The 24,088-nt window shown below is 41.8% G+C and overlaps 1 protein-coding gene and 1 pseudogene across 1 annotated transcript in view; both read left to right on the top strand.

The window, feature by feature from the left end:
* HMGA2 (high mobility group AT-hook 2) overlaps positions 1-2,062 on the top strand; it is a 143,879-nt gene extending 141,817 nt beyond the window's left edge. The window contains exon 4 of the mRNA XM_010841628.1: positions 2,015-2,062. Coding sequence (XP_010839930.1) covers positions 2,015-2,062 — 48 coding nt within the window. The remainder of the gene's footprint in view (positions 1-2,014) is intronic.
* A 20,939-nt stretch (positions 2,063-23,001) lies between these two features.
* LOC104989831 lies at positions 23,002-23,767 on the top strand (annotated as a pseudogene).
* The last annotated feature ends 321 nt before the right edge of the window (positions 23,768-24,088 follow it).

The following is a 24,088-nucleotide window of genomic DNA, read 5'->3' as shown; positions in this document are numbered from 1 at the left end:
TGGCCATACCTCCTGTCCTAATGAGAAATGAGTCCTTTGGGGATGGTTGAAGAGTGTATCTGCCGAACAACTTAAGTGACTTTCTGGAATTTAAATATTAAATGTAAAGACAAGGTCAAAGGGCGGCTGAACATTGGCTCAACTCTTGCGTCCGTCCCCTCCCATCCTCCTTTGTGGCCAGGACTCCATACATGGAGAATCTCAGGATCCTGGCCGGTTGCCTATCAAGAGGTATAAACCTACTGCTTAAATATGTGAAGCCCAGTTTGGGCGTTGGGAGCAGAGGGGAGGTGGCTGCGAATGTTCCACGTTTCCTACATAACCCAAAGCAGACTAAACAAAACCAGTGTGAAATCTCATGACTTGATGCTGCAGTGGTTATATTTTTTAAGCTATAATCCATTCATTTGTATGTGTGTTTATTCCCAGGATTTACAGCTCCCTCAGTCTTGGGTAGAGGGAAGAGAATGTTTGAAACCTTTGGCAAAGGGTTTGCAATAAGCAGTGGCCTATTAAAGCTCAGGATACAGTGTGTGAGTGCGTGTGCATTCATGTGAGCCTGTGAGTGCCCGTTCATGTGGGCTTTTTTTTTCCCCTCCCTTTTGCTGCTTTTACGCAAAAGCGTCACACATGGTAGCATTTAGGAGTTCCTTCACAGCTGAAGTGCTTCAAACACTAATGAATGGAAGTTTGGTCATATAATGCAGACAAGCTTTAAGGCATGCGTTACTGAATGGTGTACTGTAGTGACCTGGGAAAGGAAGAGAGGTATAAATTGTGTCAGTTAGCCACCCAGACAAAATGAAGCCATGTGGAAAATCAAATCTATTAAAGTATGAAGACTGTTATAAGCTGTTTGAAGCTGGCCGTTCCTAAAGTTTGCTGCAGGAGTAAATGTTTGCTTCTTCTCCCAGATCTTTTTCACATGCCGTCTTATGAGACAGTGTACAGCATTTGATAAAAATCATCCTGTCACTAAGGACGCTTTTATCAGAAATGTTTATTGTCTCCGCTTTACCACCCATGTCCTGAAAGGTACTGCACATTTGTTAAATAAGCAAAAGGAAAGAGAACTTTACAGCTCAAGCCGGCTTGCAGAAACTCCAACAAATTCCAGAGCCATAAGGAATCAAAAAAGGGAAAGAGAAGGGAAAATTAGATTTATGAAGAGAAGGCCCTGTAAAAACATATATATTAGATTTTCTCTGTTTGGTCAGCCCACCATTAAATATTTGGTTGGTGTGGATTTAGTACTGAGATTGAGCTGTTAATGGCAGACTGTGGTCATTGTCTTACAATGTGCTTTAATAAATACAAGGAGGAAATCCATTTGGAAAGGAAGTGAGTCCTCAGCTCTTGCAGCCCTTTCTCAGGCTCTGCCTTCATGCTGCCTCCCTCATGGTGGTGGTGGCATCTTGGTCACACAGGAGTGCCAACACCCATCTGACTCTGCCCAAAGCCTGGCTGTCCTGGCCCTGCAGCTTTGGGTATATGAGTTCTTGTGCCTTGATTTTTTCACCTGTAGAATGGGAATAATACCAGCCAGTCCCTAAAAGCATCAAGTAAGCACCCTAAGAGCATCAGCTATGATTTCCAATATCTGCAGGACATGTTTCCTTTGTGCCTCAGGAATGGATCCCCTCCACTTGATTTGCTAGTTTTTAAAACTGATGAGTGGTGAGCCATCAGGAAAAAATTTATCCATGTCTTTTCTCCCTCTCGTTGGTGAGTAAGCTCACACGGGCCTGACATTCTCTGGATGGCAGACAATTGAATCTGCTAAGCAGCCGCCATGATGTCAAGCCTTAAGTCAACAGTGGCTAATGACGGCTCTGGGAAAAAACAACACCTTGATTCCTCAATTATGGTTTAAGAAGCCCTGGGAACGAGGGGCTTGCCAGTCATCCGCATCCTCTTTTGAAGCCAGCATAATGTGCTGTAGAAACAGGTCACTTCTGAACCATTTGTCAGAGCAGCCACACAATGTAACGGTTGTGCCCTTTGTGTGTTCCAGGAGGAGACTGAAGAGACATCCTCACAAGAGTCTGCGGAAGAGGATTAGGGGGCACCAACATTCAATTTCTACCTCAGCAGCAGTTGAATCTTTTGAAGGGAGAAGACACTGCAGTGACCACTTACTCTCTATCGCCATGGTCTTTCCACTTTCATCTGGGGTCGGGGGTGAGGGGGTGGGGCGGGGGCGGGGCGGGGGTGGGGCGGGAGAAGTCACGTAACCTTAAAAGGCTATATTAATCACCTTCTTTGTAATCCCTTCACAGTCCCAGGTTTAGTGAGAAACTGCTGTAAACACAGGGGACACAGTTTTAACAATGCAACTTTTAATTACTGTTTTCTTTTTCCTTAACCTACTAATAGTTTGTGGATCTGATAAGCAGGAGTGGGTGGATGAGAAAAAAACCTCTGAATCGGGTTTAGTCAATCACTGCACTGCATCCAAACCAGAAACGTGTCACCCACGTGACACTGGGCATTCCTCCAGGCCAGGCGTGGTGGGAAACACTGGCCACCTCAGACGCCACCCAGCCCGCTCAGTAGTGAAGCTTCTGTGTAGAACACCAAAGATAGGACTAGCTACTACTTCTCTCTTTTTCATATAACCTTGTAGACACTTACTTGATGATTTTTTTTTTTAATTTTTACTTTTATTTCTAAATGAGACGAAATGCTGATGTATCCGTTCATCCAGCTTAACAAACCAGAAAAGGTGATGTTCACTTTTCAAAAAGGGAAGTACGCAAACTCTGATTGCCAACTCCTTTATTTATGGATGCCACCGCATATCTGCAGGAGTAATAAATTTACTCACAGCCCTTGTTTTTTTGTTTTCAGGAACCCTCATCCGGGTAGAATCTACTTCCTACAGAGCCAAATGCCATTTAGCAATAAATCAGACTTGTCAGCCTCAAAGCATTTTTAAGGAACCTAGACAAGTAAAATTATCCTCTTTGTAATTTAATGAAAAGGTACAACAGAATAATGCATGAAGAATTTAACCTGGATTATGAGGTGGGAGGAGCGAAATCCAAATTTCTTTTGCTATAGTTTATACTACAATTTAAAGGACAGAAAAAAAAAGCAGGCTCTCTCTCTCCTCTTTCTCTCTCTTCATTGTTTATCAGTTTCCGTGAAAGACCTAAATACCACTTACCTCAAATGAAGCTTATGTGTTACGTCAAGTAATACGTTTTGACATAGGATGGTTGGATGAGGTGCTTGACCTCAGCTCACCATCTCTTCATTCAAACTGCACTTTTAGCCAGAGATGCAATACAAACCCACTGCTCAATACTACCTCTGAATGTTACAATTAATTTACAGTTTAGTACTTATTACATGCTGCTATACACAAGCAATGCAAGAAAAGAAAACGCCATGGGTAGGTGATACAAATCATCTACGGTTCTTTTTTGTCCACTTATTTACAGTTAAAGAAGCAGTCTCCTTACTGTGTTTCAGCATGGCTATGTATTTTTCTATGGGATTTTTTTTTTATTAAAATTTTACAAATACTTGTTTCAGCTTCTCTGCTAGATTTTCTACAGTAACTTGAATTTTTGTTTTTAACCAAGTCGCTCCTAGGTTCTTAAGGATAATTTTCCTCCATCACACTACACATCACACAAAATTTGACTGTAATGTTTAAATATTACCTTCCAAGTTTGTACCTCACATGAATTGTTTAAGGAAATGGACTAATTGACTTGCAAAGACCTACCTCCAGACTTCAAAAGGAATGAACTTGTTACTTGCAGCCTTCATTTTTGTCAATGTTTGAAATATTTCAGACTGCAGCTAACCCTCATCAAAACTATTTTTGTAAAAGGCTTTTTTGATAGAAAGAAACACGTTTTTACATACTTTTTGCAAATAAAATAAAGCCAACCTTCAAAGAAACTTGAAGCTTTGTAGGTGAGATGCAACAAGCTCAGCTTTTGCATGATGCAATCAAAAATATGTTTTGAAGATTAGTTGACTATGAAAAAATGCTTGACAGATATTTTCATGTATTTTACACAAATGTGATTTTTATAATATGTCTCAACCAGATTTATTTTAAACGCTTCTTATGTAGAGTTTGTATTCCTTTCTCTCCTAGTGAGTGTGCTGACTTTTTAACATGGTATTATCAACTGGGCCAAGAGGTAGCTTCTCATGACGGCTTGTGTCAGTCTGGCTTTTAGCACTGATGCCAAATGAAATTCAAAACCATCTCTCTTCCAGCCGCTTCAGGGAGGTCGTTTCAAAGACCACGTACCTCTCTGAGACGGGCTCACTGTTGTGAATCACCAAAGGAGCTATGGAGAGAATTAAAACCCAACAGTACTGTTAACTATGCATTTAATAAGCAAATAAACAGTGGCTCATAAAAATGGAAGTCCCACTCCTTATCTTGGGTTGGGTCTTTTGAAACCTCACTGGCCAGCAACTGAAGCAGTTGCTCATGTTGGCCAAACTCAGAACACACAGCAATTTCCATCTCTGATGAAGTTACTCTCTTATTTCCTATACGTTGTACAATCAAAACACACTACTACCTCTTAAGCCCCAGTATACCTCATTTTTCATACTGAAAAAAAGCTTGTGGCCAATGGAACAGTAAGAACATCATAAAATTTTTATATATATAGTTTATTTTTGTGGGAGATAAATTTTATAGGACTGTTCTTTGCTGTTGTTGGTCTCAGGCTAAATAAGACTGGACATTTAACTTTTCTACCATTTCTGAAGTTAGGTATGTTTCCAGGAGAAAAGTATCAAGACGTTGAACTGCAGTTGACTTTCTCCCTGTTTCTATGAGTGTCTTCTAACTTTGTTCTTCATGTAGAGTTGCTGTCTATGATTGTACTTTGAATCGCTTGCTTGTTGAAAATATTTCTCTAGTGGATTATCACTGTCTGTTCTGCACAATAAACATAACAGCCTCTGTGATCCCCCTGTGTTTTGATTCCTCCTCTTTGTCATGACTCCATTAAATGAGTAATAAAGTTTGGTCAAAACAGGTGAAGGAGAGAGACAGTCACAAGTCATTTTGCTGCACCTCCTACACACTGTGCACGCACACCTCTGCACTCACCAGTGTAAAGTTTTCAGGCACAGCTCTCCGAGGGTTCCCAATCCACAGATTCAACCAACCACGGATTCCCTAGAGCCGACTGCATAAAGTGACTTTGTATAAGGAACTTGAGCATTCTTGGATTTTGGTATTGGGGCTTTCTTGGTAACTCAGCTGGTAAAGAATCTTGCAATGCAAGAGACCCAGTTTCAAGTCCTGGGTCGGGAAGATCCCTTGGAGAAGGGATAGGCTACCCACTCCAGTGTTCATGGGCTTTCCTGGTGGCTCAGATGGTACAGAATCTGCCTGCAGTGCAAGAGACCTGGATTCAATCCCTGGATTGAGAAAATCCCCTGGAGGAGGGCATGGCAGCCCACTCCAGTATTCTGGCCTGGAGAATCCCCATGGACAGAGGAGCCTGGCAGGCTACAGTCCATGGGGTTGCAAAGAGTCAGACATGACTGAGCCACTAAGCACAGCACAGGGATCAAACCCGTGCCCCCAGGATTCTGAGGGAAGGCTATATCAAACTTCTTGAATCAGTTGTCCTAAATTTACATTTCATAATCTGACATTTAACTCCACAAAGACAATCTTCAAAGAAATGTAAAGGAAGAATAATCATAGTTTAAAACCAGAGGGTTTTCACTGAAGGCTTGCATCTGCAAAGTTTGTAACTGATCTGTCAGTTCTCTTTGAATTGGTATCTGTAGAGGTCCAACAGTTTGGTGAAAAGAATAAGAAATTGCAAGTCACAGAGTGTCTGCTGAACAGGAATCTTTTTATTCTGTAACACCCATAAGCAGAGTCAGAATTATTCCACCAAGCTCATCTTTACACCTCTGTTGCCTTTTAGAAGTAAATCCAGCATTTTTTAAAAGCTAAGTCCTCTGGGTTGTGCTGCCCCCGTTGTCACTACAGCCCTCTTTGCTTAGCTTTTTAGGAAGCGCTTGCTCAGTTTAAGAAACCTATCAGGAAATGTATTGTCAAACTTACTACTTCATTCCTTCATTTATTTATTTTCACAGCCTATATTTTGTGAATGCCTATTTTGTGCTTAAATCCCAGACCAAGAGGCCTTTCAAAATATTATTTCCTTGGAAAAAAAAATTATGCAGGTGCAGAAATGACAGGCAGCATGCAAAAAGACCCAAGTAAATTGCTTAGGCAACAAGTTGCAAGAATTTAGAGGAGGGAAAGCTGTTTCCTGCTGGAGTGGATCATTAATTAAACCTAATAATAGGACATATGTATTTAATGAACCCATATTTAGTCTCTTCCTTTTTATTAATATAGAAAAGCAGATAAGAAAAAATTAATTCTTGAAAACAAAAATAAGCCAAGAGAGAATCTTTGACTTTAAAAAGGAAGACTAAAAAAGGACATATCATGTCCAGAATAGGATAAGTAGAAAAACGAGATAAAAAAATTTCCCGTATTTTAGAGATGATGTTCGTTAATGATCTCTTATTTAGATTTCTTGTTAGAAAAGTTTAAAGTATTGCATTTACAAAATAAGTTGTACTCCTGTGAAAGCTCATAAGTTTAAATAGAAGTTCGAGGAGGGTATCCAAAAATATCAACGTATTCAAACAGCAGAGGAGCCTCTGGTATGTGAAAGTGTTTGTCACTCAAGCGTGTCCGACTCTCTGCGACCTATGGGCTGTAGCCTGCCAGGTTCCTCTGACTGGGATTCTCCAGGCAGGAATACTGGAGTGGGTGGCCATTTCCTTCTCCAGGAGATCTTCCCAACCCAAGAGTCGAATCCGCGTTCCCTGCACTGGCAGGCAGATTCTTTACCACTGAGCCACCTGGGAAGCCCCATTCCTGCCTACAGAGAGTCAAAACTTCTCATGAGGGGGCTAGACTCAGGGAGAGCTGTGTAAATAGAACCTTACTAAGTTACCCTGAAAGTGGCTGGAAGCATCTTGAACTTGCTGCCAATGTTAGGGACAAATCGTAGGTCCTCCCACAAAAGGGCTGTAGTGCCACCATTAGAGACGGATCCCGGGCCTTCACGGACAGTGAGTCTCAGCTGGGGTAGCAGTTCATAAACAGGGGGAGGGGAATGTTCTAACAGGTCTGGGTGTGCTCCGCTCTGGTGAATTAGGGGATAGTAAGTGGTTTAGGTTTTCTTTTTTTTAAGAAAAATATAGTTGCTCAGTCGTGTCTGACACTTTGCGACCCCATGGACTGGAGCTCACCAGGCTCCTCTGCCCATGAAATTCTCCAGGCAAGGATACTGGAGTGGGTTGCCATTCCCTTCTCCAGGGGATCTTCCTGACTCAGAGATCGAACCTGGGTCTCTTGCACTGCAGACAGATTCTTTACTGTCTGAGCTGCCTGGGAAGCAATAAAAACAGTACTACAGAATAAGTAACAATCTGGTCAGTGGGATGTGATGCAAGCTGAGACTATAGGTTAGTGAATGAAGCTTCAGAAAAGGGAAGCCCAAGAGAGGAGACCAGGGCAGCATGAATGTGCTCCTTATCAAGTTTTACTTATGTAAGATTAATTTTTTTCTTGAACAGGAGTAATTCTTAAAGTTAGGCAAGGTCATCCTTGAGCAGTTACTCTCAGATTTAAGAGATCTGGTCTAAAAGGGGAAGAGAAATTGAAAAATTAAAACTACTTGTGAAATAGGAAACACACATGGCCAATGACCACAATCAAAAGGCAATAACAGAGGTAGTTTTGCCATCTATAATACTTGGCTCTCTGCTCTCTTCCTCAAGGAGGTGGGAAATGGCTGAGGTAAAATCCCCTGTCCCCACGCCCCTCATTCTGTACATTCGGGACTCCATCCATGCTAAGGCAGCCAAATCCCAGTAGAGCCTATGGAAAAACCCCCATGTCAGTAAACAGCATCTCCGGTTTACAATAGGTGATTCTTGTCCTCTGCCTCCAGGTCTGAGTCACAACCTTAATAATCACCTCCACCCCAGTCATCCAGGAGTCCTCCCTGCCTCACTCCTGCAAGCGTCCCAGCACCCCAATCCTCCCACTGTACTTGAACCAACCCCTTGTGATCTGTTAATCCCATCTTTCCTTCTCTCATCTGATTAATTATTTTCTCACTTTTGGATTCCACCTGTATTGTGGCTGCCCCAATCCTAGATTAGGCATATATTCTGAGAAACCTGGAGTAACGACATTTGAAAATGCTTCCACGTCAGAACCTGGCTGCAGGAAAAGGCGGGTACATACGTACAAAGAGACTTTCTATAGGAGGAAAAATAGTAGATGCAGACCTAGCCCTAGAGATCTGCTTCCTCTGAGAATCTGGAGAGATAGAGCAAAGAAGAGCCCTGTGACACAGCCACAACGTCTCCCTGAATATTCCAAATCCCAGAAGCTCCAGTGACCTCCCGAGCCGTGGCACTGACTGGCATTTGCTGGTCTGCAGGCCATGTCAGCTATGTCATAGAGGAATCTAGGGAAGGAAGTTGCCATTAAGACAGCACCACTCCAAAAGAGGGCTTCCCTGGTGGCTCAGATAGTAAAGAATCTGCCTGAAGTGCAGGAGACCCAGGTTCGATCCTTGGGTCAGGAAGACCCCCTAGAGAAGGGAATGGCAACCCACTCCAGTATTCTTGCCTGGAGAATTCCATGGACAAAGGAGCCTGGTGGGCTAGAATCCATGGGGTCACAAAGAGTCAGACACAACTGAGCGACTAACACTTTCACTCCAAAAGATGCAGGTAGTTCAACCCACTTGCAAAGGTGGTGATGACCAGGGACACAGGACAAGACATCCTGTTGCCCCATATGAGGCAAGAGCTGCAGACTCTGGAGCTAGACTGCCTGGGTTTGAATCCTGTCTCTGTCACGTATTTGCAAGTCACATAACTATTTGGGGATCAATTTTTTCATTTTTAAACAGAAATAGTAACAGCATACATCTAAAAACACTTGTTGGGGAAGTTCCCTGATGCCCTGGTTAGGACTTGGTGCTTTCATTGCCGTGGCCTGGGTTCAGTCCCTGATTGGGGAACAGAGATCTCACAAGCTATGCAGCATGGTCAAAAAAAAAAAAGAGGCATCATTGTAAGGATTAAATAAGCCAATATAGGTGAAATGCTGAACAGCACTCAGCACATAGAAGATGCTATACAGGATTGGTTCTTATTTCTGTTATCCAGCCTCTGGCTGCAGGGTGGGCATAATACTAGCATGTTTTCCTCCAGAACTTAGAGGAAAACAAACAGGATATCTTGTCATCCTGTGTCCCTGGTCATCACCACCTTTGCAAGGGGGCTATTTGATCTTTGCACACAAGAATATCCACAGACATTGTCCAAAATATATCAAAGTCTTCAACCCCATTTTGGTTGTATATTCCATGCATAGAAATCATTAATATAACTACAGACTCCTTTTTCCCCATTGCAATTTGCATTGTATTTGATCTCAATGGATTTGGTTACTTAAAGGAATCATCCCCTGAAAAATCAACAAGATGCAAATTGGCTGCATTACAGCAATGGTCTTAGGGCTACCCTTGTGGCTCAGCTGGTAAAGAATACACCTGCAATGCAAGAGACCTGGGTTTGATTCCTGGCTTGGGAAGATGCCCTGGAGAAGGGAATGGCTACCCACTCCAGTATTCTGGCCTAGAGAATCCCATGGACTGTATAGTCCACGGGGTCACAAAGAATCGGACACGAATGAGCAACTTTCACTTTCACTTTAGGGGTCCCCAATGCCCTGCAGCTTCATTGGCTCATGGGGTTACTCACTTTCTGCCATTTAGTCCAGCCCTCAGGCCTGGCTGCTCCAGACTCCTGACATTGTTCTTGGTTGGAAGGATCACAGTGTTGGAGGAGGTACCTTTGTGGGGGTCTTCCTCCTTCAAGATCTTAGCACCCAACTCCAGTTATTCCTCCAGATCCCAGCCTCCAGCTGTAGCTCCCTGCTTAATGTTGTTCAGCCTCTCAGTCATGTCTGACACTGCAACGCCATGGACTGCAGCATGCCAGGCTTCCCTGTCCTTCACTATCTCCCAGGGTTTGCTCAAACTCACGTTCAGTGAGTTGGTGATGCCATCCAACCATCTCACCCCCTGTCGTTCCCTTCTCCTCTTGCCCTCAGTCTTTCACCAAATCAGGGTCTTTTCCAGTGAGCTGGCTCTTCCCATCAGGTGGCCAAAATATTGGAGCTTCAGCTTCTGCATCAGTCCTGCTGCTGCTGCTGCTAAGTTGCTTCAGTCGTGTCCGACTGTGCGACCCCAGAGACAGCAACCCACCAGGCTCCCCCATCCCTGGGATTCTCCAGGCAAGAACACTGGAGTGGGTTGCCATTTCCTTCTCCAATGCATGAAAGGGAAAAGTGAAAGTGAAGTTGCTCAGTCATGTCCGACTCCTAGCGACCCCAGGGACTGCAGCCTACCAGGCTCCTCCGTCCATGGGATTTGCCAGGCAAGAGTATCAGTCCTTCAGCATCAGTCCTTCCACTGAATTTTCAGGATGGATTTCCTTTAGGACTGCCTACTTAATGAGACTACACTAAATGCGCTTCTGCAGCCAGTCTTTGCCCCTCGCCTGCTCATCTGCATTCTTCGGGCCACCTCACTGTGTTCCTCTGCCCAGTCCTCTTCCACAGACCTCTGTCTCCACTTAGATTCCCCTTTGCCTGAGGATACTATTCTCCGTGTCCAGTTGAGAATAACTGACGGCTTAGTGGAATACTAGAAGAGAGAAAGAGGAAACAAGAAGATTTCCCCTGTTTGCAATTTTCCCTGATGACTGAACTGTAGGTGGTAGTGAGAAGAGCCAGCCCCATGTGAAACATGAAATTTGTGATGGCCCAAAGAAAAGTCCAAATGAACTTCCAGAAGGGAAAACAGATCCAGGAGAGGGGAAAACAGCAGCTGCTTGTTTCCGTGGTTCAGCCAGCAATGCTCACTGAAAAACCAGAAAGTGAAGTGAGGTCAATGTGAGTAAAGGTCTCTAAAGTCTCATACTTTATTATCAGCATGAATGGAAGAGAGATACCCTTAGAGTTGCCAGTCAGGCGGTGGGTTTTGCCAGAAGGAACAAGAAAGAAAACTTGTTTCAAGGCACTGAGATATTGCTATTTCTGATCACGCCTTAATGTGACCTACCTTGTGGCTCAACTGGTAAAGAATCTGCCTGCAATGCAGCAGACCTGGGTTCAACCCCTGGGTTGGGAAGATCCTCTGAAGGAGGGCATAGCAACCCACTCCAGGATTCTTGCCTGGAGAATCCCGATGGACAAAAGAGCTTGGCAGGCTACAGTCCATGTGGTCACAAAGAATTGGACATGACTGAGCATTGAAGATTATCTGAACTTAACTATTCATCCCATCCATCAATCCAAGAATATAGTTCTGGGGTCTATGTATATGAACTCTAACAGATTTCAAGGATTTTCTAAACTGTAGTGAGCAAGCTGGCTGTGGGACCCAGGACATTCTGTGGGGCCACCAGAGTTTAAAGTCCCATTCCTTTATCTTTGGTCACCAAATCTGTAGACTCAAAGAATTTTCCTGTGGCCTTGTACTCTTAAATCAGGCAGTTGGCAGGCTGATGTATAGTCATTATTTATTACAATGGGATACATTTGGCCATAAAACAATTATATTCAGCCCAATCCCCAGCCAATTTAATACTGTCATGGAAAATAAAACCTGCAATTCAACCAGCTAATGAAAATCTAAAACTTTCACAAATCCACAGGTATATTGCACTGCCTGTCCAACAACTACTGAAGAAACCTTGCTAGTACAAAAAAATTCAAATACCTCTTTTGTTTTTTGATGATGACTTGTGGCTTGAGGGATCTTAATTCCTACCAGGGATTGAACCCAGGCCTTCACAGTGAAAGTGCAGAATTGTCACTGCAGTCATGTTTGACTCTGTGACCCTGTGACTGCAGCCCAGCAGGCTCCTCTGTCCATGGGGATTCTCTAGGCAAGAATACTGGAGTGGGTTTCCACGTCCTCCTCCAGGGCATCTTCCTGACTTCTGCATTGTAGGCAGGTTCTTTACTGCTGAGACACGAGGGAAGAAGCCCCTTACCACTAGACCACCAGGGAAGTCCCTCAAATACATCTTAAATGTGTCTGCTTTCTCTCCATCTCTGTTGCCACTTCTACTGTCCAAGCCCTGAACCCCTTTTTATGCTCTGTGTAGTCTCACTGCCTGCCTCAATTCTTTTCCATCCTCAGTAAGTGTGATCTTTCTAAAAACACAAATCTCGTCACAAATCTAATGCTTGCAGCTAAAATTCAAAGTCTCTCTCCAATGGACAGAATCAAGTGACATGGTCTGGCTCCTGCTTCCTTCCCCAGCCTGAGCTCTCACCAGCTTTCCCCACCTAGTGCCCCCCATCCCCACTCCACCGGCCTTCCTAGGAGGCTTGGGATGCACCATTCTCTTTTCTATCACTTTGAGACCCCTCTCACAGGCTCCGGTATCCTCTGCCTGGAATTCTTTTCTCCTGGACCCTCTTCCACCCTGACGAACCTCCTCCTTGTTCTTCAAGTCTCAGTTTATTGATTTATTTTTATTTTTTGGAGTATAGTTCCTTTACAATGTTATGGTAGTTTTGCTATATAGCAAAGTGAATTAGCCCAAGTCTCAGTTGAAATATTATTCTAGCGGCCTTTCTCCCTGCCCACATTCTCTACTCAGTCAGGTCTTCTGTATATTCTCTTGGAACACTCTGGACTTCTCCCCGGTAGCAATTCCTGCAACTGTCAGTAAGCTTTGTGTAACTTGCCCCAGGCGGAAGGTGAGGGAAGGTCTGTCTCAGCATATTTGCATGCTAGCCCCTGGCACAGCAGCCCCTCCCACTGATTTGCATGATGAATCAGCCACAGGGTGTCTCCACTGGGCATCTGTTCCGTGAGTAGAGCTGACTCTGAGCAGACAACCCAGTAGAGACCCACAGCTCCCTCAGAGCCTTTCCCGGCTCTCTCCTGTCCTCTGGGCCACTGCTGACCTTCATTCAGACCTCATTTTCCTCCCCTACCCAGGGTTCTGCACCCCATGCCCCTCCCCTGTGGTCTCCCCATCTCTTCCTCAACACATCCAATATAGTCTTTCCTCCACTCCATTTCTGTCAGCTCAACTTTGGGCCAGTGTGTTCATTTTGAAAACACCAACTGGTAAGCAAGTAAATTAACAACGGCTGCTTCCCAAACACCAAACACCATGTCTCAGACACAGGACGAACTTGAAGCAGACAGGGGTTGCTTAAACTACTCAGTCTCTATTTTACTTTCCTCTGGCAACAAGACTCCATTTTTTATTTATTTTTAAATTTGGGGGGAGGAAATTCCTCTCTTTCACTCTCAGCCTCTGAGATTCCCCTGGTGGCAGGGGAGAGCATGTGACTTAGGCTAGGCCAGTTGATATATTTTGACCCTCTGATTGGTGCAGACACATGATCCAAGGCAAACCCATGAGATTTCATGTCAACACTTTTCTGAGACTAACTAGTAAAATGAGTCTCTTTCTCTGGTGGGATTAAAGCTGGTAGGATGCATGCCTGTAACTTCTAAGGACAGGGTGGGGAGCAGGAAGGCATGTTGCCGCAGCATGGGATGGGCTTGTCTGAGGATGAAACCCATGCAGAGGACACCAGAGGCCAGATCTGGAGGAAGTTCAAGTGTGGAAGACATCATTTGAGCCTCGTTGTGCCTAAAGGCTAATAAAGTTTCTTCTTTACTTGAAGAATATCAGATTTGGTTTTTTCTCACTTTTACCCAGGAGAATCCTGACTATGACATAAATTTAAGAGTAAAGAAATGGTAAAGCAATTATACTCCCATAATGTGTGTGTGTATATATATATATATATATATGTATATAATTAAAAAATGAAGAAATGAATGAACACAGTGAAAGTCAGCAGACATGACCTGAAGAAGGCCTTGATTCTTGTGGTTCTACCACCCTCAGAGTGTGAAACCTTGGACGAAATTCTGAATTTCAGTTTCTTTATCTACAGACTGAAGAAGCTGGTTGGACTAGATCTTTAATATTCTTTCTAAGTTTAAAATTCTAGGATTCTGTGATAGCAAGATGTCCATAGAATCTAAATGCAAAAGAATTAGTTCCAAGTGCTGAGAATTGGGAATAAGAGCCCGTAAAGAGAACAGTGCGGGATCAGGACAGACTCTTCCTGGTCCTCCCGCGGTTCATGTGTGCACGGCTTCCTACTATGCTTCCAGGTTAGAGAAACAAGGAACTTCCTGTACTGATAACAGAACCTACTAGAGTCTGAAGCCAATAAATAGGAAAATAACAACCTCATAGCGGTGGAGTGTCGTGAGATAGCTTCTTTATTTCACAGTCACTGCAGGTGTGTGTGTATGTATAACATACATACATAAATAATATACATAAATATACATTTAAGTTAAACATTGTGGGAGATATGTCCTTCCTTAAATTTAAGATAATATAAAAATAAAGTCATTCATAATTAAACATAAATAATAATAATAATATACAATTCCTATTAGGGTCTAGTAAACAAAATAGAAGGCCTTCCCTGATAGCTCAGCTGGTAAAGAATCTGCTTGCCATCCAGGAGACCCTGGTTCGATTCCTGGGTTGGGAAGATCCTCTGGAGAAGGGGTAGGCTACCCACTCCAGTATCCTGGCCTGGAGAATTCCATGGACTGTACAGTCCATGAGGTTATAGTCCATGGGGTCGCAAAGAGTCGGACACAACTGAGCAGCTTTCACTTCATTTCAAACAAAGTAGAGCGAGCAAAGAAAGTAAATGAAACATCACTTATTATCACCCAGAGAAGAATGAAAGATAATGTGGCTATTATTCTGATTATAGATTTGGAAAAAATTGTGTTTTAACTTGTAACTAAATATGTCTCTGGAACACCATTCAAGTCAAAGATATACTCTGTTTAACAAAAGCACTTTTCTTACAAAAGAAACAATTGCTACGTGAAAAGAGAAACTGAGCCAAAGGCTAATCTCATATAAATCAATGAAAATTCTCCCATAAGTATTATTAATAGTATCTTAATTTATCATTTCCCCTCAGAGTTACATAAACTGAAAATCTAGCATCGCAGATAAAACACATAAGCCATCAAAGTAGAAAAATTTTGTTCTTCTGTTTTTCTCTTTGATTTGTTATTTCTTTACCCGTCACATACTGGAACTAAAAAATGAAATCTTGTCTAATTTCTCAATAGATAATGATCTTAAACAATTATCTTTCAAATAGCCTTAGATTAAAATTTTAGAACCACCTTTAAAGTTCCTTTCAACTTTTTCCTGTCATTTGAAAGGGCATTCCACACATATTAGGTCTGGTCCAGTAAAGAGCCATAGAAAAGGCATGACGTAACTATGATGCCTCTAGAGGATCTTAAGCTCAGATGAGGAGATGAGAGAATATGAGTGGGATGGGACTGTATTGAAGACATTTTCACGTCAAATAATTCAGAACCAGGTCTCATGAGTGATAAGGTAAGTTCAATTTTCAATGTGATCTTTGTTAACTATTATTCAAAGCCTCTGAAGAAACAGGAAAAAAGAACAACTGTCTCTCATCTATTTGTCAAGCCATAAATAAGAGGCTAGGTTATAGCGTGTAGCACAAACCATTTTGAAAGTTTTTTACTTTTTTTTCTTTCATGGGGCTATAAAATTATATAGTGCATTCTCAACTTCGGAACTTGCTAGAGGAAAAGAGCTTAGGAAATATTCATTTCCTACAGAACACAGGAAATATGCACAGGCTTCTCGCTATCTCTTGTTCCCTTAACTTCTGGATTTGGGCCAAGATTATTTAACTCATTAGCCTTTGACTCAGTAATTGTTAAGCCCAGCTGTGTAGTTGTTTTGGTTATTATTTTTCATACATAAACAGTATGTGCAAACTAAAGTGAACTGTACGCAGTGACAGTGGCTTTCATCCCTTCATTTACTCTTACATTCATCAAGTGGTTATTGAGCACCTTCTGTGTACCAGGGCACTGCACCGTGTGGCGGGGCTGGCAAGACAGAGTTCAGTCTCTGTGTCTAGGGACCTGAGGGCCACCAGTGGAGACTGAAAGTAAATGACAGCAACAATGCAATCTATGAAGTCAAAGTCAGAGGGATCCTCCAGGATCCACGGGAGGTATAGGATCCCCATTGGGTGGGGTCACTGTTGAGACAGGCTTCTCCAGGGGCACCACTCAACTGAAGCCTGAGAGGTGGAAGGGAGTTTAGCCAAGCAAAAAAGGGAAAGGGTGGGAGGGGGCTGCTCCCACAAGATCCAGGAGCCACCAAGGAAGCCCTCAAAAGATCCAGAGCACAGTCTAAACACCAGAAACAGCCAAATAACAGCACTGTGCTAAAATAGTCTTTGTTAAACAACTACCAAGGTTTCGATTTCACATCTGGAACGATGAAGCATGATTTGCAGAGGTGACGGCCCTGTGTGTTCCTGAGCTAGTGATGGATGGCATCACAGCAGAATATCGGGCACAAATGGGAGGAAGCAGATCGGAGCTGAGGCCCAGAAATGACTCTGTCAGAAGCCATTTCATGTTTCGAAAATCTCATAAATTTCCTGAAACAAAGCTCACTTACATTTCAGATGAACAGACTGAAAGAGAAATGAGGAATGGAAAGAAGGGTGGAGGGAAAGCCAGCAGATAATACAGACAGATGTCTCTAAAAGAGCTTAGGCACAACTTTTCTTTCAATTTCTACAGTTCCTGTTGACAGGTGCTTTTTTAGTTCTACAAGGATTTCCTACTAAATAGAAACTTTTAAAAATTATTGCATGATGCTTTTTTTCTTGCATTTTAAAGATAGGAGACATATCAAATTCATGTCTTTGTTATGAAGATTGAGAAGCAGAATTTATTCGATTGAGATTAGGTTACTAAATATTTATATTTGGGGACTGAGGGTTTTTTTTTTCTATTTTTATGTTGAATCCAGATGTTTTCAGTTTGCATAAAATGACAACAGATATGTGTAATGCCTTCTTCAATAATTCATATAAATCTCTGCACAATGCCTAGCATATAATAAGTGCTCAATAAATGTAGCTATTATTAGTGTTGATATATGTTTACAGTAAATAAATAAAAAAATGTTTCCTAAGATATATACACTCTTTTAAAAAACAAACAGTACAGACACATGGTGAGAAAAGCAAATAATTTTCAAAAACTTGTAATGAAGATCAACAAAGATTTGCCTCTTCTCCTTCTTGCTCTCCCATCCTTTCTTCAGATGCAGTTGAGTGCCTTTAACTCTTTTAGTTACTGCTTCAGATGGCTGTCTCATATTAGTAAATTATAGGCTTACCTATCATTTTATTGTGAAACCAGTTTGAGGCGTTATTAACTAACTTCTTTCCACAAGGAGGACTTAAATCGAGTTGGTGATGGACAGGGAGGCCTGGTGTGCTGCAATTCATGGGGTCGCAAAGAGTCGGACACGACTCTGAACTGATCCTCTTATTCACTCACTCAAGAAATAATTATTGAAAAAAAAAAAGAAAGAAAGAATTATTGAATACTGACTGTATGCCAAACACTGAGTAGGCACGTGTGGAGGGTGCCACTGTGAACAAAATATCTTCCCTGTGGGTAGCTTACATTCTAAGAAAAGAGACACTGAACAAACAATTAAATATATTGTATGCCAGGTGGTTAAAAATTCAAAGGAGAATAGTTAAGTAAGGTAGGGCTAAGTGGAGGGGCTACAGTTTTAAAGAGTTGGTCCAGGAATGCCTCACTGAAAAGTTGTGTATGCACAGGCATGCGTTCTCAGTCACTCAGTCGTGTCCAACTTTTTTGGGACTCAATGGACTGTGTAGCTCGCCAGGCTTCTCTGTCCATGGGATTCTCCAGCCAATAATACTGGCGCAGGTTGCCATTTCCTCCTCCAGGGGATTTTTCCTGACCCAGGGATTGAACCTGCCTCTCTAGCACAGATCCTTTACCACTAGCACCGCCTGGGAAGCCCAAGAAGTTGATTATTTGACTCTAATCCTTGGAAAATTTTCTTATATTGTTGACACGCTCTTCACCTTTGTTTTCTCTGTTCTTTACTTTTGGATGCCCTATTGATCACATGTTGGTCCTACAGGTTTAATTCTGTACACTGCTTGGATATTTTAAATGTATTTTTTAAAGGTTTTGTTTTCTGGGAGATTTTCTTGATTTTATCTTTTTAACTCTTCATACTGCAGATATATGGTATATATATATATATCTTTTTTTTGAGACTCCTGAGGTCTCCTGGGAAGTCATCTCTGACTTCCAGCCTCAGTATAGAAACTAAATTGCTGACATTTTATGCCCAAACAAGTGGATGACAGTTCACTGACCCATACAATCACCCTGTTTTCAGCCCTAAGCCTAAATACCACCCACTGCTCTACTGGGAATTCGAGAATCCTAAGTCTTTCTGGATTCCTCTGAGCAAATCTGATTTTTCTTGTCTATATGGCCCTCTGTGTTCAGTGAGAGGCTGCTTCTTCTGTTCTGCTAAATTTGCTAAATCTGTATTCCAGAAATGTGTGGAAACCTAATTTTTTACTGACTCCAATCATTCTTTTTGTCCTCATGGATGTATAGGTTTCACATGTTTTTACTATGATTCTGGTGGAATCTAGGGAAGAAGATAATATTAATGTATTGTCTAACCTGTTGTCTATAATTGGATATCCATGTACTATTTTTAAAAGTATTTATTGATTGCTAATTTACATCATATACATGCATACATTTATGTACAGTTTCCATAAATTTATCCCAAATATACATTATATATGGCTGTGTATACACAAATGTATGTACATATGTGTGTATATATGTACGTGTATTTGTGTGTGTTAATCTTTTTTCCATCATTCCAGTGTTTCAGAGTTGAGATACATAAACTTAAGAAATATCTTCTATCTCAAAGACGTAAAATCCTATACATTATGTTTCAAGGTGAATAGCATAGCATATTTGAGGACCTGCAAGAATGGCTAGAGTGTATGTTTATTTTCAGAAGAGGGAAATGATCACAGAAGACTCTGGAGAGAATTTTTTTAAAAATAGAGCCAGAAGAGCCATGTAAGCAAAGTTAAGAAGTCTGAAGTTTATTCTGTGACTGATAGAGAACCACTGAATGAGCAGAGCATGATGTAATCAGATTTATACTTTAGAAAAATTACTGGCTATAGCAGAAATAATTGAATAGGGGGCAAAATGGAGATGAAGATCAGCTTACAGGTGGTTGCAATGATTGAGTGATAAAGGCTTGAACAAAGTCAGTGGCAGCAGAGACAGAAAGAATTTGACCAATTTGAGAGATACTTTGAAAGGAGAGTTGATGACTCTTGGTGTTTGTTAGAAATAAGAGTGGAAACGGGAAGAGGAGTCAGGGATAATTGCCAGTTCTGACCAAGGCAGAGGATGCTGGTGCCATTTGCTAAGATCGGAAGCACAGATGGAGCAGCAGGTGAAGAAGAAGGTGATGTGGGAAGAGAGAAGAGAGTAGGATCCAGAAGCCAGCTCTATCCACTGAGGCAGACCACAGCCAACCACATGGAGAGGGAGACTCAGTCTACCCTAAATACAGACTGAAGCACTAACTGATATCTCCTGCTGGTCACTGATCAGAGACGGTGATCTGGGGACCAGAGCAAGAACAGGACTGTCTATTACGTCACAGTTCACTGAAAAGACACCACCATTTCCACAATTTATCTCCAGGGACAGAGAAAGTTACTCCTACCATAAACCTTTAAAATTGTATCTTTGTTACAGGCCTCACATGGCAGATTCAACATGCTAATTACAGCTACATGCAACTGTACTCCCCAAATTGAAGATACACATTCTAGTCAAGCACACATACAACACTTATCCAAATCAATCCCACACTAGTCACAAAAGACAGCACAGAATTTTTCAAAAATGTGATGCCTTAGAGATTACATTTTAACCACATCATTACTAAATTAGACAATGACAATAATCATATAGAAAAGGAGAAATATTACATTGTGATTGGAAGCACCTCCAAACAATTCATGAATTGAAATGGAAATGATGATGGAAATTACAAAATATTTAGACATGAACAACCATCAAAGTATCAGAATATATGGTGGTTCTTAGATATCAATTTATAGCTTCAAATATTTCTTTAAAAGTATTGAAATGAATAAGCATTTCCTTCAAGGAAGTGCATAAAATCACTCAAAAAAATTAGGCACCAAAGTAAGATCTCATCTTTCTTTAATACAAAACATTATTAGGTATATTTTACTAGAATAAAAAATGGGGTGGGGGACAGAGGAACATTATTGGGTAAATAAACAAACACTTATTTTCCCAAGTAAAATTTTTATCAACCAAGTAATAAAAATGCTAATTTCATTCAATCTGCCCTCTTTGCTTTTTTATATCTATACTGATCAAAAACATCAATGGGTTAGTATTAACAGATATTCAGCTTTGTCATAAAAATTATGTGTATATAATATCTATATGTACATGCAATATGATTGTATGTATATATCACAGTCTAATTTGACATTTTGCCTCTAAATAGAAAACAGCTCTGAGAGAAGCAGGATGAAGGAATGAATACGGACATGGTCCCAGGGTCAGACAGCATTGAATTCTGTCTCCACTTTAACCTTGTATTACCTGAGCGACTTTGGCAAATTTCTGAAAACTTCAATTTCCTTCTCTGTAGACTAGAATTACTGTGACGCTGGTGCCAGCCACAAATGACAGCTACAAGTTACTGAACACACAGTGCTGGCATTGGGTAGAGACACTCATCTTTGTTTCGTCATTCTAATAGTGACATTGAGTTTTACCAAGAGACTGCTATAGACTGAAGGTTGTATGAGTTCCTTCTGAAGGCTTAGGGAAAAATCTGTTCCCTTGGGTTTTTTCTGGTTTCTTGAGGCTGCCCATGTTCCTTGGTGTGTGACCTGTGAGAAATAAATTGCTGTTTACAAGCTAGGCGTTATTGGTAAAGAGCCTGCCTGCCAATGCAGGAGACATAAGAGACACGGATTTGATCCCTGGGTCAGGAAGATCCTCTGGAGGAGGGCATGGCACCCCACTCCAGTATTCTTGCCTGGGGAATCCCATGGACAGAGAAGCCTGGTGGGTTACAGTCCATAGGTTTGCAAAGAGCTGGACAAGACTGAAGTTACTTAGCATAGCACTGTCCGTGGTATTAAGTTATAATGGACCGTGAACCAAGACAGAGATGTTATTTATGATAAAAACTCAAGCATTCCTTATCCAGACAAACAGCTGTTCCAGTGGACAAAGGAAGTATAAACAAATCCCTAATCAATAACTTGGCTATTTTTTTCTTTCTTATCCAACTGAGTGTATTGCTGAAATATAGTTATGACACAGACACACAAGTAAATCTCACACTTTTGTTATTTTTCCCCTTTTGGACTATCATGGAAGAGTTTCTTCTAGGACTTGAGGAATGGTGTGTACTTTTTCACACTTTTCCAAAGAGGAATAAGCAGACTTGTAAGGTTTAATAGACAGAATAATAACTCCCAAAGAAGCCCATGTCATAATCTACTGGACCTGTGGATAAGTTACAATATGTCAGGTTTCACTGCAATGGGGATTTAATGTAAATGAAATTAAAGTTGCTGATCAGCAAGGCCTGAGATGGGGAAATTATCCTTGATTATCCCAGTAAGCCCACTGTAATCATAAAACATCTCTAGAAATAAATGTGAGAGAGAGAAGACTCAGTGTCAGAGTGACGCAGCCTGAGAAAATCTCCACCTACCATTTGCTGGCTTTGAAGAAGGAAGCAGGTTACACACCAAGGAATGTGGGCAACCTCGAGAAACCAGAAAAAAAAAAAGGGAACAGATTTTCTCCTAAGCCTTCAGAAGGAACTCAAGTCTTGCCACTGCCCTCATTTTAGTGAGACCAATTATAGACTTCTAACCTCCAGAAACTTAAGCGAATAAGTTTGTATTGTTTTAAGCCACTGAGTTTGAGATAATTGGTTGCAACGGTAGTAGGAAACGAGTACATAAGAGTTCCTTACAAGGAAAGAAAGAGACGGTGGCCACTCACTAGATACATTTCTGAAAGGCCTTTCTCCCCTTTCATCCACAAAATCCTGACTACGTTTGTGATCCCTGCGTTGGTGACAGTTTCTCAGGATTCAGCCTTGGGACATCTCATTCCTGTGTGTTCTGACTCTATAACTTCATCCACATTCGTGGCTTTCGATGCTGTTTTTATACAGGGCTGATCCACAAGGTTGTGTCTCTCACTCAGCCCTCCTTGCAGAGCTCCAGGCCAGAATATCTCTGTTTGGGATCTCACAAGGATCTCAAGCTTCGTGGGTCCAACACTGAGTTTTTTCTTTTTCTATTCTCCACTCCCCATCCTCACATCCCCAGCCCACCTTTCCCTAGATTTCCCCAATTGCTCATGATAGAAACTCATCAAAAAACATTTGACACCTTTTCTCAACCTTGCAAAGAATCAGACACAACTGAGCACGCACGCACACACACTCAGCCTCTGATTACCACGTCTCATCAAGCCTGTCTTCAAATACTTCTCTAATTCATCCAATTCTTGCCACTGTTTGTCACCACCCTAGTCCAAGCTATCATCATATCTTCCCTGAACTACTGTATCAGCCTCCTAAAACCCCTGCTTCCCTCTTCCCTCAGAGAATTCTCCATACAGCAGCCCAAAGTGACTTTTTTTCTGCACTGCACAGCTTGAGCCGCTTGTGGGATCTTATTTCCCCATCCAGGGATCAAACCCAGGTCCTCAGCAGTGAAAGCTCAGAGTCCTAACCACTGGACTGCCAGGGAACTCCCCAGAGTGATCTTCTAAAATATGAATGAGACAATCCATGCCTCTGCTTAAGATCTTTTTATGGCTCATGCAAGAGTATCAAAACATGTTCTTTTCTGGCTGGAATCATGGAGAAAAAGGAGAGAAGAAAAAGAAGGTTCCTGCTATACTAGAAACCCATAAGAAAAAGCAAAGGAAATTCACAGAACTGAAGACCAAGAGCCTGGGAAAGAAGTTTGTGCAAAACATGCTTTGAAAAGCAAGTAGAAAATTTATCAATGATAAAGCTAAGCACTATTACAAGGCGTATAGGCAGATGTACAGAAGTAAAATTTTTAGGATGGCAGGAAAGGCTGGTGACTTCTACATTCCTATGTGCCAATCCAAATTGGCACTTGTCATTAGGATCAAAGGTAGCAGTGGTGTGAGCTCAAAGGTCCGAAGGAACTGCAGCTTCTTCACCTCCTCCCGATCTTCATTGGCACTTTTGTGAAGTTCAGGGAGGCTTTAGTCAACATGCTGAGGACTGTGGAACCCAGAATGCACGGGGGTACCCAATCCTGAAGTCAGCAAATGAACTGATCTACCAGCTTGCCTATGGCAAAATCAACAGAAAGTGAATTGCCCTGACGGGTAACACGTGGATCACTCAATTTCTTGGTAAATGTGGCATCGTCTGCATGGAGGATCTGATTCATGAGATCTATTCTGTTGAAAAATATTTCAAAGAAGCAAACAACTTCCCATGACCCTTCAAATTATCTTCTCCACAAGGTGGAATGAAGAAAAAGACCACCCATTCTCTTGAAGATGGAGATGCTTGCACAAGATCAATAGGCTTATTGAAATTAGTTTGTAATCTGGCCTGTTAATAAACAGATACTTCTTGCAAACTGAAAGACAAAGGAAAATCCAAACCCTGAGCATGGCTTAAAAGGCCCTACGTGATCTTCCCCCATTTTTCAAAATTTATCTTATGCCACTACCCCATGGAGCCACACTGACCTTCTTCTAATTCCTTGAATCTTCCAACCCCGCCACCCACCTCCAACCTCAGGGCCTTCATACAAGCTGTTCCTTCTGTCTGGAGCATGTCTCCCAACCTTCCACATGACTCTTCAGCCTTCAGGTTGCATCTTATCAGGGAGATCTCCTCCTACTTGAAGAAGTTCTCATAACATCTGTTATTTTCT

Source organism: Bison bison, unplaced genomic scaffold, assembly GCF_000754665.1.
Source record: "Bison bison bison isolate TAMUID 2011002044 unplaced genomic scaffold, Bison_UMD1.0 scf7180017864163, whole genome shotgun sequence".
NCBI classification, from domain to species: Eukaryota; Metazoa; Chordata; class Mammalia; order Artiodactyla; family Bovidae; genus Bison; species Bison bison.
This window is presented reverse-complemented; position numbering and strand designations above follow the sequence as displayed.